Source organism: Trichoderma camerunense (assembly GCF_050948025.1).
Source record: "Trichoderma camerunense strain CBS 138272 chromosome Unknown V8C40scaffold_8, whole genome shotgun sequence".
NCBI lineage: Eukaryota > Fungi > Ascomycota > Sordariomycetes > Hypocreales > Hypocreaceae > Trichoderma > Trichoderma camerunense.
In genome coordinates this window covers 936,873-954,062 of record NW_028145362.1, presented here as the reverse complement: position 1 = coordinate 954,062, position 17,190 = coordinate 936,873, and the positions used below count along the sequence as shown (strand labels likewise).

General features: G+C 46.1%; 7 protein-coding genes across 7 annotated transcripts; 4 read left to right on the top strand and 3 right to left on the bottom strand.

Annotated features, from left to right (window-relative positions):
- Positions 1-160: 160 nt before the first annotated feature.
- V8C40DRAFT_287164 (DUF895 domain protein) lies at positions 161-2,126 on the top strand (the record flags this gene model as incomplete). The annotated part of the gene is made up of 5 exons (XM_083222659.1): positions 161-494; positions 549-730; positions 796-1,630; positions 1,687-1,838; positions 1,923-2,126. Exons 1-5 carry the CDS (start codon positions 455-457, stop codon positions 2,124-2,126), a joined length of 1,413 nt encoding a protein of 470 aa, XP_083073711.1. The 5' UTR covers positions 161-454.
- V8C40DRAFT_215481 (uncharacterized protein) lies at positions 2,027-4,174 on the bottom strand. The gene is made up of 6 exons (XM_083212162.1): positions 3,473-4,174; positions 3,175-3,403; positions 2,692-3,099; positions 2,513-2,620; positions 2,407-2,465; positions 2,027-2,327 (listed from the first exon to the last, which is right to left on the bottom strand). Exons 1-6 carry the CDS (start codon positions 4,109-4,111, stop codon positions 2,277-2,279), a joined length of 1,494 nt encoding a protein of 497 aa, XP_083073710.1. The 5' UTR covers positions 4,112-4,174; the 3' UTR covers positions 2,027-2,276.
- A 485-nt stretch (positions 4,175-4,659) lies between these two features.
- V8C40DRAFT_244222 (FAD-dependent oxidoreductase) lies at positions 4,660-6,681 on the top strand. Its single transcript, XM_083215608.1, has one exon. It carries the CDS (start codon positions 4,837-4,839, stop codon positions 6,544-6,546), a length of 1,710 nt encoding a protein of 569 aa, XP_083073709.1. The 5' UTR covers positions 4,660-4,836; the 3' UTR covers positions 6,547-6,681.
- Positions 6,682-7,723: 1,042 nt separating this feature from the next.
- Positions 7,724-8,613, top strand: V8C40DRAFT_265523 (uncharacterized protein; the record flags this gene model as incomplete). Its single annotated transcript, XM_083219665.1, has 4 exons — positions 7,724-7,802; positions 7,860-7,906; positions 7,955-7,992; positions 8,055-8,613. 4 exons carry the CDS (start codon positions 7,724-7,726, stop codon positions 8,611-8,613), a joined length of 723 nt encoding a protein of 240 aa, XP_083073708.1.
- Positions 8,614-8,828: 215 nt separating this feature from the next.
- On the bottom strand, positions 8,829-9,651 carry V8C40DRAFT_244213 (uncharacterized protein). Its single transcript, XM_083215607.1, has one exon. It carries the CDS (start codon positions 9,452-9,454, stop codon positions 8,897-8,899), a length of 558 nt encoding a protein of 185 aa, XP_083073707.1. The 5' UTR covers positions 9,455-9,651; the 3' UTR covers positions 8,829-8,896.
- Positions 9,652-10,363: 712 nt separating this feature from the next.
- V8C40DRAFT_244212 (uncharacterized protein) lies at positions 10,364-11,472 on the top strand. Its single transcript, XM_083215606.1, has 2 exons — positions 10,364-10,980; positions 11,035-11,472. Exons 1-2 carry the CDS (start codon positions 10,527-10,529, stop codon positions 11,331-11,333), a joined length of 753 nt encoding a protein of 250 aa, XP_083073706.1. The 5' UTR covers positions 10,364-10,526; the 3' UTR covers positions 11,334-11,472.
- V8C40DRAFT_244209 (uncharacterized protein) lies at positions 11,336-16,435 on the bottom strand. The gene is made up of 7 exons (XM_083215605.1): positions 15,844-16,435; positions 15,413-15,788; positions 15,097-15,363; positions 14,863-15,039; positions 13,103-14,807; positions 12,344-13,050; positions 11,336-12,293 (listed from the first exon to the last, which is right to left on the bottom strand). Exons 1-7 carry the CDS (start codon positions 16,141-16,143, stop codon positions 11,404-11,406), a joined length of 4,422 nt encoding a protein of 1,473 aa, XP_083073705.1. The 5' UTR covers positions 16,144-16,435; the 3' UTR covers positions 11,336-11,403.
- Positions 16,436-17,190: the final 755 nt, after the last annotated feature.

Sequence of the window (17,190 nt, the reverse complement as noted above, 5' to 3'; positions counted from 1 at the left end):
GCTAATAAATGGCCCACCCTAATCTGGCATTTTGTGGAAGTGTAAGATTCCCTAGCCCCAACAATAGCTTAAAACCTGACTCGGGGAAGAGGATGTAACATTCCCCTAAAAAGACGCCTCAGAAATCTCTCCAGATCGAAGACTCTGCTTTGCTTCTCTACGATTTCTCCACCATCCCGAGATTGTTTGGGCATGGCAAAGACTCTGTCAGCCCGTCGTTGCCTAGGCTGAGCTCAGGTTGCTACGAGATTTAGCTAGAGACAGAATGCCAGCGCTGGATTAGAAAGTTCGGAAAAGTATAACTATACTCGGAGCCCGACTTGACTTTTCTCTACAACTCTTCTCATGCCTGAACAACCTTTCAACACATCTCACTACCATCTACCTACTCCTAATACCACGCGAATACGAGCCGGGATCATAATACCACTCGAAGAATACAACCAGATTCGCCATGATCAACTTGGCAGAACTCAAGATTGGGCGACTACGATGTTCGTATGCCCTTTAATACGTGTTATCATGTCAACACTGACGTCCTGATCTAGACAATTCACCATGGACACAAGTCTGCCTTGTCGGCTTTGTAGCCTTTTCCTCTGTGGGCATGCATAGTGCGATCAACGGCCTCGGTGGTGGTGGCTTAGGCGACGTGCGGCTCAGCGATATTGCCAACAGCGTTCTATATGCCTGTTTCTTTATTTCTGGCTTCTTCAGCGGCAGCATCAATGTATGCTATAACCACACTGGCAATATCCTTCATCATCCTATATATATATTCTGACGCAATCATAGAATATCCTAGGCCCTCGTTTCACGATGGCCCTTGGCAGCTCCGGATACGCCCTTTATCTTGGTGCCCTATGGAATTACCACATCCATGGCACTCGCTGGTTTGTCATCTTTGCTGGTGCCTTCCTCGGCGTCACAGCATCCTTATTCTGGTCCGCTCAAGGATCCATCATGATGTCCTACCCCTTGGAAAAGGACAAGGGCCGATCTTTCACAGCCTTTTGGGTCATCTTCCAGCTAGGAGCCTTGATTGGTTCTGTTATAGCCCTTCGGATCGAGTTCCACAGTACTCTGCCTTCCATCTCAACAGGAGTTTATACCACATTCATGATCATTATGCTCACTGCTTTGTTGACCAGTTGGTTGGTTCTGCCGCCTCATTTAGTCGTCCGTGGAGACGGCACAATAGTCCAACCTCAAAAGTCACTCAGTCCCAAGCAAGAGATGCACGAATTCTTGCAACTCTTCAAAGATTGGCGGATGGTGGCTCTATTTCCGATGTTTTTTGCATCCAACTACTTTTATTCCTACCAAGGAGCCTTGACTGCGTTTCTCTTCAATGGACGTACCCGTGCACTGGTGTCTCTCCTAACCGGTCTTGGTTCAATGATTGGGTCGCTGATGATAGGTTATCTAACTGATGTCCTGCCTTTCACACGTCGCAATCGTGCTCTTACAGGGTGTTTCATTATCTTCGTTTCAACTTGCATTATTTGGGGATCTGGTATCGGTTTCCAAGTTCAGTTTACGCGATCTGACACCAAGGTTCTTCATCATTCGATCCCTTGGGATTGGACTACTGGTGTATCTGTTGGGCCGATCTTGCTTCTCTTCGCCTGTCAGTTACCATTCTTACCAAAGCATGCCACAGAAGAAGCTAATGACTTCCCCTAGATTATATCGTTGATGCCTCATTTCAGGGCCTTGCATACTATACTATGTCTTCCATGAGTAACGAGCCATTCAAATTGGCTCGCATGGCAGGGTATTATAAAGGTATACAGTCAGCAGGCGCCGCCGTATCATTTGGGATGGATGCCGTCAAGGTACGTATTTACATGCATTGTAGTTCTCCATAGGGCGTGAATCCTAGAGATATGGTACACAAAGATGCTAATATCACTATTCAGACCCCATTCATTGGAGAGATTCTCATCTCATCTTTACTTATTATCTTGTCACTGCCTCTTGCTGCATATGTGATTTGGAGTATTCGGGACACAAATTATGACATCGAGGATATTCAATATGCTGAAGATGCTAAATCACAAGATTGTGAGACTGTTCAGCCTGTCCACGTGGAAGCAACAAGCGCAGCAAACGCAAAGGATTAAATGCTGGCACAATGCTACCACATATATAGTCAAATATGGAATTGACAATTTGTTGTACTCCTGCCTGGTAATATTTAACTATTTACCCAGAGATGTGTACATTTCTCCCCTCATTCTGGCATATAAGAAGCAGATCGCGTATTTCTGCTGTTAGTTGTCTCCTGTTAGATTCCGGAAAGGAGAGAACAAAGTTTCGACCAGCTAGTGACGAGATATTAGTATCATCTATTTAAGCGAGAATTCAAGTAGTGGCTGGACAAAGACAAGATGGAGGTCTCACCCATTTATCAAGCTTCGAGTCATTGTCCTTATAGTCCTTAAAGGCATCATCGAGTTTATCTAGGGAGTGTGAGTAAACGCACAAATTGAAATCGCAGGAAGCATACCTGAAGTGACTAATGTTGTTCGAGCAATATCTGAATTCTGCCGCAGAGATGCTAGAAATCTTGCAGCGGACTTTGCAGTCCCTATCTGACCAATCATGAATTTTACGGCTGCCAATTTTGTCAATATTAATGACTCCAAGAGAGAGAGAATGGAAAGCTATGGAAACAATTAGACGTACTTTGGGGAGGGTAGCCGTTGTCTTGTATCCTCTTTTCGCACTCGAGAATAACCCTTTCAAGCTCAGTTTTATCTTCGCGTTCTGGCATACCGTCAGTCATGATAATGACAATAAGTGGCCTGTCAAGATTTCCTGCATCCAATTTGCTGTATACCAGCGGCTGGAGAATCTTGGACCGCAAATTTGTACCGATCGGAGTATCGCCACCAGGTCGCCAGTCCATATCTTTCAGGACATTTCCCAGCCTTTCAAGTGTGAGATTGTCAGAATTTTCAACGTTTCGGTTGATAAATCTTAGAGCAACCCCTTCATCTGGTGGGAGGACCATAGTGGCTATTTTGGCGATACGCTGGACCAATTCCTTTTGGCTCTCCCAGCGACCGTCACGTTTCATTGAGGTGCTGTCATCTATTGGGATTGATCGCGAGTTAGACAAAAAATAACTCACTTAAGAATGATGCTGTTGTGTTCCGAATGACTTACCACAATAGATGACCAGCTTGTACAAAGATAATTTTATCGTTTCTGCCAGATTTTGGCTGCGGAGCTTGTTGGCAGGGTCTTGCTCCAGGTTCACAAGTTTCTCGGCCATGTCTTGCACAAACCCATCATTTCCTTGGAAGAATCGCTTTAGAGGACCATGAGTTTCCATCCATTCGTTGACTCTTTCCACAAATTCCGCCTTGGTTAAATCTTGGTTTTGGGTCATTTGCTTTTATTTAGGTTATTAAACTGCTTTTATGCGGCTTCGCTTCTTTCGACCGTCTTTGGCCGCACTTACCTCGTCAATTGACTCATTGAGTTCGGGGTCCAACCCAAATATTTCGGTAACCAACCCATTGACGGCCTTATTCGCCCAAGCAACAATGTAAAGGAGGAAGCTGGTGACATCAGCAGCGAGCACTGCGGCCTTTAGCTTCTCATCCGGCAAAAGGGAGCGAGTGACAAGTCGATCTTTTGCAGCATCGGCTATCTGTTTCACCGTGAAGCCACCAGAGTTCTTGATGTTTTTATCCTCAGCAGCTCCAGCCTGTACCAGCAACCTAATTGATTCGTAGTCCTTTTTCTCAATTGCAAACATTAACGGCGTGTTAAAATCTGCTCTTTCGCAAGTTCTATTGATAGAACCCAAGGGCGTCTTCTTAAGAAGCAGCTGGATGATGCGCGCACGCTCCTTCTTACCCTTCCAGGCAGCTAGAAGGAGAGGAGTTTCATCATCTTTAGTGAGGGCGTCTGCTCTAGCACCCTTTTTAAGTAGCTGTTCAACTTCTTCCGGAAATCCTTCAATCGCTGCTATTGACAATACTGTCAGACCTGAATCAGGACTTTGTTCATCCAGAATGTTTGGGTTCTTCGCGATGTAAGCGTCAAGAGTTGACCCAACAAGAAGGCCCTTTCGGGCATCTTCATAGATCGACATGGTTGCTTAGCAAAACGACCTTGGAAGATCGTATTGTGTAGCTAGCTATTTACATAAATTGCCAATTTGCCTTTCTGATAGCATACTTATAATCGAAATACTTGGCTAGTATAAACTCAGCTTGACAAAGGTCTCAGCCTACACTACGTCGCGTCCGGACCTTCGGCATGGGCTACTACACCAAAGAGGCTGTATCGGGTAGCATTGCAGCTCACTAATATGCCGTCCGCATGCCCAACTAGGCTTCCAGTTCGACTCGGTAACTTGGTGGGGAAGATGTCTGACCAAACAAAGCTGCGTACTCTTTACCGAAGGCGCTCAAAGACGGCTGAAAGACATATTGTGGCTGGCTGATGCGTATGAAAATCTGCAGGGTCGCTCTGGCGTGGTATTATTGCCAGAATCCGCCACCAATATGATGCCGGCGCTAGTACTCGCTATTGCAAATAGTCCAATTGCCGTCTTAGAGAGACAAACGACCGGAGGATAAATCTGATCCATCATACTGCACTATTTTCCATTTTGATGCAATATCCCCGCTTGTGTGCCGCAGCTCGAATTGTACTTGATACTGTTCGCGGGGGCCAGAGTCGTGAGATGAGGCTCTTAAAATGGCTATCGTCGGAGTATAAAAACGAAACAGTTTTCCAAGGCGAACAGTCTTTGATGATGATACCACACCACGCTTTCCCAATCGCGGGGTGCGACTTCATGCTGGTTTGAAGATGCGGGCTTCCCTGTGTATGCTCCGGTCGGTAACCCGGCAGCTCTTCAAATCTTCAAACATTCCAGTTCTTGAACCGGGACAACCAGAATATGACCGTGCTATTGCCACTTCGAATCGCCTGTTTCGCTTCTCGAGACCGGATTGCGTGGTGCAACCCGAGACGATTGCACATGTTCAGGCTATTGTCAAAGAAGCAGCTTCCAAGAAAGTCAATCTCACTATCAAATGCAATGGCCATTCTTATGCAGGCCATTCTACTGCCTTCAAGGGTGTCTCGCTGGATCTTAGAAGGATGAACAAGGTCAATCTTGATATAAAGTCGAAGACTGTCACCATGGATGCTGGTTGCCAGTGGGGCCATGTTTACCAGACGCTCGTCAATGGGGGGCATGAAGGCTATATCATCAACGGTGGACGCTGCCCTACTGTTGGTGTAAGTGGGTTCATTCTTGGAGGTGGTCTTGGGCCTTTTACGCGAAGCTTTGGAATGGGATGCGATACATTGGAAGAGGCAACTGTTGTAACAGCAACAGGAGACCTGGTTACTGTGAAGAAGACCGATGATCCGAAATCTAAGGAAGGTGAGCTATTCTGGGCCCTTCAAGGAGGAGGTGGAGGCAATTTTGGAGTCTTAGTCCAAATGAAGCTCAAAGTCCAGGAACTGGAGAATGCTTATGGAACTGTGGTCGCGGGCAGGTATCAATGGTTTCCCAAACCCAACAAGGAAAAAACTGTTAACTTACCTTGCGATGACGGAGTTTCTGATGGCGCACTTTCTGATGAGGCTATCTCTACGATGAACGACTTCTATACCACCAATTGGCCTAAGAACATTACCATCGACAGCACCTGGATCTGTGACCTTAGTCAAAAGTCCGACGGCATTCGATTCATCGTCGCTTATGATGGCAGTCAAAACAGCTACGAGAAAACTATCGACAAGCACATTAAAGATGAGGAATTAAAGACTCAACTTAAGCGAAGAGTACTACCTGAGCCGTCCACACGCTTCCTCTACGAGACCTTGGTGAACCAATGGCTAGAGGAGACCGAAAAGGCCTATCCAACCAACAAGACATACGAGCTCTTTAGCTCTTTTTGTTTCAACGAAAGATCAAAGATTGAAGATATCACTGCCACAATTCGAAGTCTGCAGAAAAAGTTCCGAAGTCAGTTTCGCGGGGAAAACGTCAACTTCCTTGTTACTTGGATTCATTCTGGCGGCAAGGCAACAGAAAGGAAGCCAACTGACTCGGCGTTTTTCTGGCGTGAAGCTGTTTACCATGCTTACGTCACAGTAGAATGGACAGATAAGTGGATGGAAAGGGACATGAGGTCCTTTCACGCAGAAGTCAAGAAGGCTCTGAGGCCGCTCTCTCTTAACGGCGAGGCTGCTTTTATAAATTTTCCTGACGGCGATTTTCCGAGACAATTCTACGAGAGAGCTTATTTCGGCGACAACGCCGATAAGCTTCGTCGAGTCAAAGAAACATGGGACAAGACTGGGTTCTTCAAATATGACCAAGGAGTTCGGCTGCCCAGCACTGCGACAGAGGACTTGAATAAGCCAGATATAGAGGACAAAACCGACTTACTCGCATCGAACCTATGGGACTCTTTCAAATACACCGCAAACAAAGATTGGGAGTCTTATAAGACTACCAACCTCAAGAGAGATCTCGAAATGTTGGAGGAGGATGGATTTTAGAGGTATGGGACAGAGAAGTCAAAGCCTAACCACTAAATAAATACAAATGGACCTCCATTCTATACATTCTGTAATAGACCGCTTTGTCGCAAGGAATTTTGAGAGGTAAACCGATCAAAGTTCGCAGGCACATGTAAGTAAGAAAGATTGTGCTCAAGTGTTGAGAAAGCTAGATATGAAGCAATTTATACTGTACAAACAACGTCTTTCGCTCTTACTCACTTCTCTAGAATGATTCCATCCTTTTCACTGATCAATATAACTGTATCCGCGGGTAGGATTACAAATCCATCACATGTTCCATACCAATCCCCCCTTGTCATACACATTGACCCAGGAATTCCGCCAATACACTTTCTGACCTTTTCCTTCCACATAAGTTGGAGCTTTTCTGGCGTTAGAGAAGTCTATATATTCAGGAATTGGTTGTATATCAAACGACTATTATTGACTCTAATGTTAGAACTGTAATCAATTTTAGGGCAATACGCCTACCTTTGGACTCTTTGGATTGGGTGCTTGGCCCCGACCCATGGTTTCTTGTAATCGTCTTCTAATTTGAGGTATTTTCTTGCATGCGCGCAGGCGTATTGGATTCTGGAAGTTGTAACCGATAGGTTATTCCCTAAGCATCATGTGATGTAGGAATGGACATTAACATTTTAGCCATTGCGGGTTGACGATTAAGCTTAATAGGCAACTCGTTATTAAAGATGCCCTAGAACTGTCGCTAATAAGCTTGTAATGGTAGCGAACTTAGACTTACACTTTTCCGTGTTGCAGTATCAATCTACGCTATACATAGATCAAGGGAAAAATAAAGCAGTTCATCTAAAATGCAATAGAACGTCCACACTTCGGGTTTCAGCCATGTCCGGTAACATAACTGAGATGGCAATGGTCAGTTCTAGTAGCAACTCCTCCCCGGATCCATGTGCTTGCTTGGACGTATTTAGTTAGGAGAATGGGGCCCCGTTCATGATAAAATTGATGGGTCTGCTAGGCCTACCTAGGTAGTCGATTGAAGGATTCGTGGCTATGCACTCAAAGGTTTCAATGTTTGTTATCTATCCATTCGTCCTCTTGTCCTCGTCTACTCAAGCCTCACTTCACTGCGCTGTCGCGAAACTTTTGTTCCATTTCCTATATAAATCAAGGGCGCGGAGTAGCCAGCAATATGTCATCCGGCACTTACACACTGCTCGACATCCCCACCAAAGCACCACGCGTTTGCTGGTCGATGAACATCTGGAGGAGTATGTCTGACACATCAAGTTTGGGCGATAGGCCGTGAATTCTAAGGCAATAGGCAGCGAGATTACTTTTTAACTACAAGGGCCTCGACTACAAGACAGAATGGGTAAGTCAAAGACATGTAAACCGGCGTCATTAAGCCTAACAATGGCAGGTTGAATATCCCGACATCGGGCCGCGACTCAACCAGCAGTAAGTGAATATTGGATTGCACGAACAATGAACATCGTTATTGATGATTTGGCAATTTTCAGCGTCCCCCCGAATGAAAGGGGACCCAAATTTACACTCCCAGCGATGCAAATGCCCGACGGTTCCTACATCATGGACTCGTACAAAATCGCCGATATCATGGAAGAGAAGCATCCAGAGCCAAAAGTGGCTTTGAACACGCCAGCGCAGCTCCGGTTCAGGAAAAGTATGATCGGTTTCATGAACGAGTTAGGCCCAATTTACGTCCCTGGAGTAGCGCAGAAGATCCTGGGAGAGCAAAGCCTCGAGTTCTTTCTCAATACACGCCAGGAGGACGTAGGCATGCCGCTATCCGAGTATGGGGAGAAGGAATCCCCTGGCGCCTTTGAGAGATCCGAGCCGTTTGCGCGGGAGATAACGGCGCTGCTCAATGAGACTTCCGGGCCTTACTTTTTGGGCGATACTGTCAGCTACACTGATTTCATGTGGGCTGCTATTTTGCTCTTCTTTAAGTGTCTGGGCACTGAGGAGTATGAGGAAGTATTGAAGAGGACTGGCGACGCTGCGGCGCATACCAGGTTTCTAGATGCGCTAAGTCCATGGACGGAGAGGAATGATTAAGAGCCTATTGATGCGGGGCCATCTGGAGAGTTTGGCTAGGTTGCCATTGCGCAATAAAGAAGATGAATATATGAGCATAAAAAGATCAATATTGTTATCGATATATGGCGATAGACTATAAATAAGTTAACGACACACATTTTTTAGCTATCAATCTTGATATATGGAGTATACAAGGCCCTTAACTAATAATCGCGAAAGTCATAAGATATATCATAGTCTTATTTAATACGTAGTGGAACTTTAATAACCTCCGAAATAAACCCGGGATTTTAGAAGATTATCACTCAAGCACGTCTCCGTCGCTGCCTTCGGTCCCATCCCTCGGTCCTATAGATAAAATATCATGCAAGATCTGTATCCAGCCATCTTCCTCTTTTCTCCACCAATAATGTACTTTAATTAGTCGCTGTTCAGCGATTTCTTTTCCTACCTCAACATCCCACAAATCGACTCTCATACCCACCCATCCCTCAGATTCTGCCTTTTGCTTGAGCTCGTTTGCTGTCGCAAACCCAGCTGGTACAACTTGTTCATCGGTTCCAAACTCAAACTCATCTTCTCGCACAGGCCGGATTGTGTAATAGCCCTTCTTTGACTGGTTGTTTGTTGCGTCGGTATTTGATGACGAGGTGTTAGTGCCCTTGTCTGCAGTTTCGTGAAGATACTGCACAATAGTCTCTCTATTGCGCGCTGCAAATGATGGCTGTGGCCGGCACACTTGGTGGCAGACAGAAGAAAAGAAGTTGCCTTTTTGGTCTATATCTTTGGTATGCCGATAGGCGTGATAGAGCTGTTTGAGGTGGTTGGTTAACTCCAATGAAGGTGTTTCTAGAGCCATTTGATCAGTTCTTGATAGTTAACTAGAATATTAAATACAAGGTCTTGTTGCAGCTGATGAGACCAGTGAATACTGTGGTTGATTAGTGCAAGTCTAATCCTTATATACATGTACTTCTGTCCACCATGACCAACCTTTACCTTGGATTAGCTGCGGCTAGAGGACTCATGAGTCACATCATCTCTGATGACTACGGCGACTACCAGAATGACTTCAATAACATTAGTAAGAAATCTCCGCTGACTGTATTTTGAAATGTGTCCTTTTGCGGGGTATCCAGGCTGTTGCTTTTATTACAGGTCCTGTTCTGAAATGGCTAAAGCGATCACTATCAGCATAAGGCTTCATCTTGGTTGTCTAGTCCCATAAGCTGCCTCATAGCCAATAACTAATAACGAGTTAATGCCCTCTTAAGAGGCTAGACACCAACAGAACCTGAACCTTACAATTAGAAGGACGCCGCTAAGCAAACCGGGATACGAATTCTACTTAAGCCTCTGTTGTACAAGGGTAAAATAGCAATTCTGGTGATGTTCCGCATAGCAATGTCTTCCAATGTGTGGTACTTTCTTACACACCCTTAAATCTGGTATTTTTGCCTAAATTCGTTGAGATGTCATTTTGCATGGAATTCTCAAGGAATCTAGACTGGCTTATCACTACAACACGCCCCAAAGATGGCTTCCCCACAACTCTATCTCACGCGCAAAAGATCACTTCACAACGTTGCTTTTCAACGACCTCTTGGCCAGTCTCCCCAGATCGGCGCCGAGAAGCACCGGGTTGCTGGCCGTGCGGCGCTGGCCAAGTGGAACCATCGCTAAAGACAACCAGGGTTGAGCACCATGATCTGAAATGGGATCCATGAGCCGTAGTGGCTCCACCAACCGGGCAAGCCTGGGCTATTACCTACTTTTCAACGCGGCGGCCTCCAAATTTCCTTTGGGAAGCGAAGATGTAACGCAGCAAGACAGAGTAGCCGCACTCTCGGTCTACATGTAGGGTTATTCCTTTCAATCTCCCGGAAACCATTGCTTCGCCATGCATAAATCGCGTGTCAATTAACAGAGAGATGGATACCTCCAACAAACAAGCTATGCCATCCGAGAACCTTGAGAGCAAAGTGAAGGAGGAGATCGAAGAAAAGCAAGAGGACAATAAACGCGACTCGCACGCCGGGACCGGGTCAAAAAGCTTTCTTAAAAATACAAGCAAGAGTTGCGAGGATAGAGTCGTGCTAAGCCAATCTTTTTTCTCAAGCCCTGTCTTGGAATGGGCTGTTCACCTCCTCGCAGCCAGCATAAGCATTATTGGCATTTTTCGGCTTCTCTTTCTTCACGTATACTGGACAGATGAGTCGACATGGACAACTTCTTGGGCCTGGGCGGTCTTTGACTTAGAAAGCATCCTCAAGGCTCTTCAGTTCACTACCAAAGTCCATACGTTGCTCATGATAGCCTCTATTGCAAGCATGACAGTGAACTTCTCCCGGCCCCGGCTAGTTGGCCATAGGGATGTCGCATTTGGTCCGTCAATAAACAGCTATAAGATAGATAGCGCAACTAACATTCTATATATAGACAACTTCTGGTATACCGTCAACTTCATAACAAAAGACTCGGCAACCATCGGTCTGAGTATCTTCATTCTCTGTTCAGCCACCCTCTGCCAGCTCGTCGGCCTCGCATCCATCGGCGTGATTCAGCCCAATCTTGACTGGTGGCATGTGCCAGACCCGTACGGTGACTGGTCTACACTCACAATACTATCCATCGTTGTCTTGGTAATACATATTTCCATGGTCGTGTGGTATGCAGGATACCAGATTCGAAGGAGAGGAGATAGTGTAGAGTTGGTGGCGGGAAAGAAATATATTTAATAGTTTCCTTATGTACTGTAACATATTCTATTTTTATAAGCAATTGGACACATTGTTTGAGTAGTACATATTATAAGCACTTCATCTTTCCCAAAAACCTCTTCAGTCGGCTTCTGTGCCCATTATTCTTAGATTCCCCCGCATTATCATCCTTCCAATTCATATAATTCTGCAGATCTCTTTCGTCTTGCATAGAAGACACAGCAGGTAGAGTTTGAGGCATCTCACCAGACCTACCTGCAGCTACTAAATTGGCATCAACGCTCGTCTGGGCAGAAGAGCTTTGGCTGTCTCCTTCGGCTATCCCAGGAAGTGCCGCATGGCCATTCTGAGAGCTTCCACTGATGGTTGTCTGAGTAGAAAAGCTTCGAATATCTCTCTCAACCATGACTGGGAATACCGCAGGTTCAGCTCGAGTGATGTTGCTCCAAGTATCCGCCGTTTTATCTACAATAATCTGAACCGGCTCCTCCTCGCTGAGCGATCTAATGACGCTGACTTTCGCTGAGGCGGCACCTTCAGAGTTCGGAAGCCGTGTGAGAACCATGGATTCATCTCGCCCATCCTTGTTCCATAGATGAAGACTGGTTGTTAGGCCCGAGTTTACGACTGAGACGTGTTTTATAATGCCACTTGGTCCTACGATCATGTTGCTGCTCGTCAACGGCTTTCCATGGCCAGACATGGCCTGCGTCAGCGTCCAATCCTTCGTTATGAGTCTGCTATCATCAGGCGGAGCCGTCATAGCACCATCTGAGAGAACCGATTGTTCAGCATCCTTAGCATCTTTGAGTTTAGGACGCAAATCTTCTTCCGGTATTCCTGTGGCAGCCAAGGCAGATTGGATTGGAATGATCTCGGGACGCTGGCCTCTCGGTGTCAGGATGCACGATTCACCCGTTTCTGAGCAGGAGAGGAAAGCCACATCAGCTGCTCCATGGCCAACTTTTTGTGACATGTCTATTACAATTAGTATTTCTGAACGTAGTTGAGGTCAAGATATATCTCACTGGTATTGAAGTTCCAGGCATATGTTCCTTTGGCACCAGCGTAAACTAGTACGGGCAGGAACGGGTGGAAACACATCTCAAATTCTTTGTCGTCGCGATCCTCGTAAACCGTGCTGATACCCTTTGCCCAAAACTGGCGCTCCGCGACTTTTGTTGTCTCTAATTTGACTTCACTAAAAGAAGACACATGAATCTTGAATACCATCAGACGAACTGGAGCGGCCCTCTCCTGAGACGCATAGCATAAATTCTCCCCATAGTCGTCAAGGTATATCCAATAGAGCGATACTCGTCTCAGGTTGTCTTTATAATACCGCGAGAAATCTTTGTAGGTCAATTCCTCCAAAGATTTCCGGTAGCCTTGAGACTTATGTTCCGTGTTGCCGAAGATGTCAAGTTCAATTGGCAGGCTGTGCGTAGCGTACCGTAATTTATTCCCCTCCAGTTTGACATGGTAGAGGGTTTTCATCACGGTGAAGAATCGGGAATCTCGGCTGACTGATATGGGAATTTGGATAAAGCCGCGTAGCAACGTTTCGCAAAGTCGCGCCCATACGTCGAATTCCGGGAGAGGGATATCCAAAGATGCAACAACTTGCTGATCACTTAGTTGGCTGATCTCATACCGAACAATCCATCCCCGAGAGAAAGACTTGTCTTCGCATAGCTTATCGGCTAGGGTTTTCTTGTCATGACGCTCGAATTTCCTGCTAAACGATTAGTAGAATAGACGAAGTGGTAACTATACAGAACACATACTTTGAAGTATACACGCCCAAGGTAACATGGTATAGGCCGTCAGAAGTAACTTGTGTGAGACGATTTATTGGATCTTTAGATAAGCCAGCTTTTTTGTACGGAGCTGGTACCAACGAACGAACAGAAATACCGCCATGTTTCGGAAGAAGTGGACTTGGTGTAAAGGCGGTGACTTCTTCCCAGATACTGGCTGGGTTGTTCCGTAGTGTTCTTCCCCAATCACTCTCTAGCTTGTCAAGAAAATGGCTAAACTCGACAATTGTTGTGCGAATCTCAGCTTCCGGCTTTGATGAGATGCCAGATGAGCTACTTTCTGCCCAGAGGCGAAGAGACCCTGCATTTGGGGCTTCGCCATAGGTGTAGCAGCCTTCGATATAGGCCATAAGGACCTTTGGCTGCGTAAAGAACTGCTTCAGTGTTGAGAATAGAACTTGCAGTTCTGGCTTCGCCTCTTTGTAGTGGCTGTCTTGTATAGTGAGCACCAAGTGAGATGTCCATCTGACCATGGCATAATTGCTAAACGGAAACGCTGACCAGAGATCTTTTGGGGCAACATTGTTTCCGAGCTTTCCAGACAGTGGCTGGGATGGAACGCGATATATCAAGTATTTAAGACACATCGTCGCTAACCGCGCATGAGCAATAAGCGGAGGCGGTGGAATTATCCCACTCTTTGATGTTGACTCGGAATTGGCGAAGTATTCCTTTACAGATGCGTGGATGAATCGGAGAGGACGAAAGGTGTTCCCCAGAAACTCGATAGACTTTGGACTGAGTTCGACGAGTCCTCCACAGGCTCTGACAATTACGTCTTCGAATTCCGGTAACTTCCAGGCCTCCTCCTCGTTAGGATTCGCGTCAAAGGGGACAAGGCCGCTCTCGAGCTCTGCAGGTATCAGTGGACGCTTCCCATAGGAAAGCCAGAGAAAGCTTTGGCCAGCAAGTCTATGCATAGACTTGTTGCTTCCCTCAATGAGACGCAAGATTCGCTCATACATCACTTCCAGCCCTTCTGGGTTATCCATTTCGCTAATCGCCTGTGTACGTTGTGCAGGATAGAGTGCAGGCGAGTTGAGATAGGTAACCATCAATCTAGCCCATAAAAACATCCCATCAGCTCGTCGCGTCAATGTTTTGGCGACGACTTTGTAGTCCAGCGACTTCGACAGGAGGCCTTCGCTCTTCATGTCTTTCAACGATTGTCGAAGGTAGTGCTGAATATCGTCGTTGTTCGATAAATCGATACTTATGATCTGTAGACTCGAAATTCGTTTAGAAAGCCACGTTAATGTCGGTCGGCAAAATAAAGCCAGGCGGGTTGTCGGTTGATCTGTGAGTCTTCGTAGCTTCTCTACTAGCTCTCGCGAATCTTCACACTCGTCGAGTCCGTCCAATACAAGATAGATGTTATCGTCCGAGTGCAAACATAACTCCATGAGATCATCAATTTCTTTCTTAGAAGCAGTCTTTTGACCAGGGGACTGAAAATACATGGCAAACTCGAGAGTGTCTCTCATTTGATCATCATTTATCCTGTACTGCAGAATCTGAGAGAGTAACGCTCGATATGCGGTTGAGGCGGTATTAGGGATGATATCTTGAGTTGAGTTAAAAAAGAAGTAGCAGACTGGATTTGATGACCCGAGTCCTTTCAGCTCTTGGATGGTGGATGCTGCTAGGACCGATTTTCCCGAGCCAGGGTTGCCTTGGCTTGTTAGTGATTTAAAAAGCCCATACACAGTGAACCAAATATTACTTACCACGCACCCATAGGCTTCCTCCACGAGCCTTTTTGCCATCTTGCAGCCACGCGCGGAAAATTGTATGTTCAAGCAGCCAGCTTGTGGTCCCTTCCATACACTGTGATGCCACATCTTCGTATCTATCGGCAAAAGACGGGGGATCCAACCACTCGCGAACACGGTGAAGGAACGTATCTATCTTTCAGTTAGCAGAAACTTCATGAATATCTCACTCGAGAAGAAGTCTATTACATCTTGCTTCCTTTTCGGCCATTTGTTCCAGTTTACTCATAGACTTGTCAAGTTTGTCGCCTCTCGCTTTTGCCCGCGTACTCTCAGCAACTGCTTCCAACTTACTAGCTTCCGCAATGTCTTTCGTATCTTTTGACAACTTCAGATTCAGTAGTACAATCTCCATGTTCATTCTCTCTCTGAGCTCCTTCATTCGTGATATGGTCTCGTCAAACCGAAATGGGTGCCAAACCGTCTTGGCGACAACTCGCATTGCGCTCTTCGACCCTAATAAACTCAATAAGATGCTCAACATCTGCAATGTGAGTGTACTCACTTCCATCCGGATGGTAAAATATCCTGAATACACCCATCAAGAACTGAAGAATCTTCTCAAACATATCCTGCAGCAATACCTGACTGCGTGGCGAGGACTTTGCAAGCTGCTCGTAATCCTTCTGAATGGCAGTCTGTGCTACCACGCTCAGCTCCTCCCTCATTTGATCCCTCTTCTCTTTCAGCTCTTGTTCAAGCCATCCCTCCATCATTCTCTTATTAAGTTCTTCATTAATTGTGTCTTCCATCTCTTGGTATCTTTTGCGCTCCAATTTTCCAAAAATAGAATTGAGTTCATCGAGGTACTCAATTTCGGCTGCCATCTTTTCGAGGCCGGAAGTAACCTTGTCCAAGAACTCATGAAAAGTGATGCCAAGCTAGCACGGTTAGATAACTACGTTGCAGTCAATCAACTTGCAGAGCGTTACACACAGCGATGACCACTCGAAGGGCGCCCCATAATGTCGCAGCATGCAACGGGTCGCATGAGACAAATACGTCCATGGCGGTGAAGAAGGGCTTCATCACCCGAATGAAGGTACCAAGTTTACGGTTGCGAGTGTTCCATGCTGTTCCGTAATCTTGAAGATCCTTAAGTACCTCGTCGCCGGTCGTGCATTTTCCGAATGCCTCCTGGTACTCATCTGGGAGCGCTTCCACGAGGCGGCGCAACATCAACACGCTCTCTTGAGAGGAGTGGGCAGCCGCCCCATGGCGAGGGTCCGTTGACATTATGGCATGGGAGGATATGTAGCTTTCCCTGTATGATCGGAAACGAGTAAAATAGGTATAGACATAGAGGGCCCCAACTATCAAGGCGAAAGCTGCGCGTCCACTTTAATGCATATATACGCGTGTGCGATGAGGCAGCTCGCCCCAGAAGGATCAACACGGCGCCGCATCGTGGCTGGGCATTCAACCACAGCCGCAGTGGCCAGGCTGACAGGGCTCAATGATAAAGAGAGGGTGCGGCTGAAGGAGTTTTGTCCAATCACCCGAGCAACTTTTCCAGACTATCTAATCTGCTATTGCTTTTTATCCAAGGGCACGCGCGCCGCTACTATTGCATAGAAGCTAGGCTCGTGTTATCGAAGTGATATTGCGTGGCGAACCTGAAACACCCCATGTTACACATGGACATTATCACGCAACGCAGAGAACTGGAACGTGTATGTACAGAGAGCAGGTAGGCTATTAGGTCGGTCATTAGATAGGCTGTGAATGAATGACATTTCGCGATATCGCAATGACCTGCTACACAAACCTCTTATTTCCGTTTAGAGTAATTTCATTTACGGAATACTATCTCACTGTATTCTTCCTGGATGCAGACAATAGCTTTGACAACTTATAGTTTACAATAACATACGAATGTAATGTAATAACTTGCCTAACAGTTAGGTTTTGCGGCCTGTCCCGTCCGTTGCCACGAGCCGGAAGTAACCCGTGGGAATAACCTAGCGGGACAAGTTGTCACCCATTAGTAACAGACAAATCCTAGGCCGCCTTGGCAAAGTGTTCAATGATGGACTGCACATTATCTAAGGGACTTGGGGTCAATTGCCCAAATGGCGATTTAAACTGAGAAATTATCTTCTACCCAGCCTTACAACCAGGGTACAGTTATTAGAAAGCCTTGGTGACTTTTATTGCCTGTGCAGTGTCAACTGATTTACAATAGCTGATGTTGTAGCAGTTATTGATAGGGACGTTGAAAAATTAATTACCTATTAAAACAACTGCTTATTCTACAGAGACTGTTATTCGCAGGCTTTCCTT

Excerpts from the sequence above, each read along its gene's own strand:
- V8C40DRAFT_215481 (XM_083212162.1), bottom strand. The coding sequence starts at position 4,111 with ATGTCGATCTATGAAGATGCCCGAAAGGGCCTTCTTGTTGGGTCAACT. Across the intron at positions 3,404-3,472 it reads TCAATGAGTCAATTGACGAG|CAAATGACCCAAAACCAAGA; the intron begins GTAAGTGCGGCC and ends CCTAAATAAAAG. Across the intron at positions 2,621-2,691 it reads CAACGGCTACCCTCCCCAAA|CCGTAAAATTCATGATTGGT; the intron begins GTACGTCTAATT and ends CAAAATTGGCAG.
- V8C40DRAFT_244222 (XM_083215608.1), top strand. The coding sequence starts at position 4,837 with ATGCGGGCTTCCCTGTGTATGCTCCGGTCGGTAACCCGGCAGCTCTTC.
- V8C40DRAFT_244213 (XM_083215607.1), bottom strand. The coding sequence starts at position 9,454 with ATGGCTCTAGAAACACCTTCATTGGAGTTAACCAACCACCTCAAACAG.
- V8C40DRAFT_244212 (XM_083215606.1), top strand. The coding sequence starts at position 10,527 with ATGGATACCTCCAACAAACAAGCTATGCCATCCGAGAACCTTGAGAGC. Across the intron at positions 10,981-11,034 it reads CCATAGGGATGTCGCATTTG|ACAACTTCTGGTATACCGTC; the intron begins GTCCGTCAATAA and ends TTCTATATATAG.
- V8C40DRAFT_244209 (XM_083215605.1), bottom strand. The coding sequence starts at position 16,143 with ATGTCAACGGACCCTCGCCATGGGGCGGCTGCCCACTCCTCTCAAGAG. Across the intron at positions 15,364-15,412 it reads ATTTTACCATCCGGATGGAA|GGTCGAAGAGCGCAATGCGA; the intron begins GTGAGTACACTC and ends TGAGTTTATTAG. Across the intron at positions 14,808-14,862 it reads AGGAAGCCTATGGGTGCGTG|GCAACCCTGGCTCGGGAAAA; the intron begins GTAAGTAATATT and ends TAACAAGCCAAG.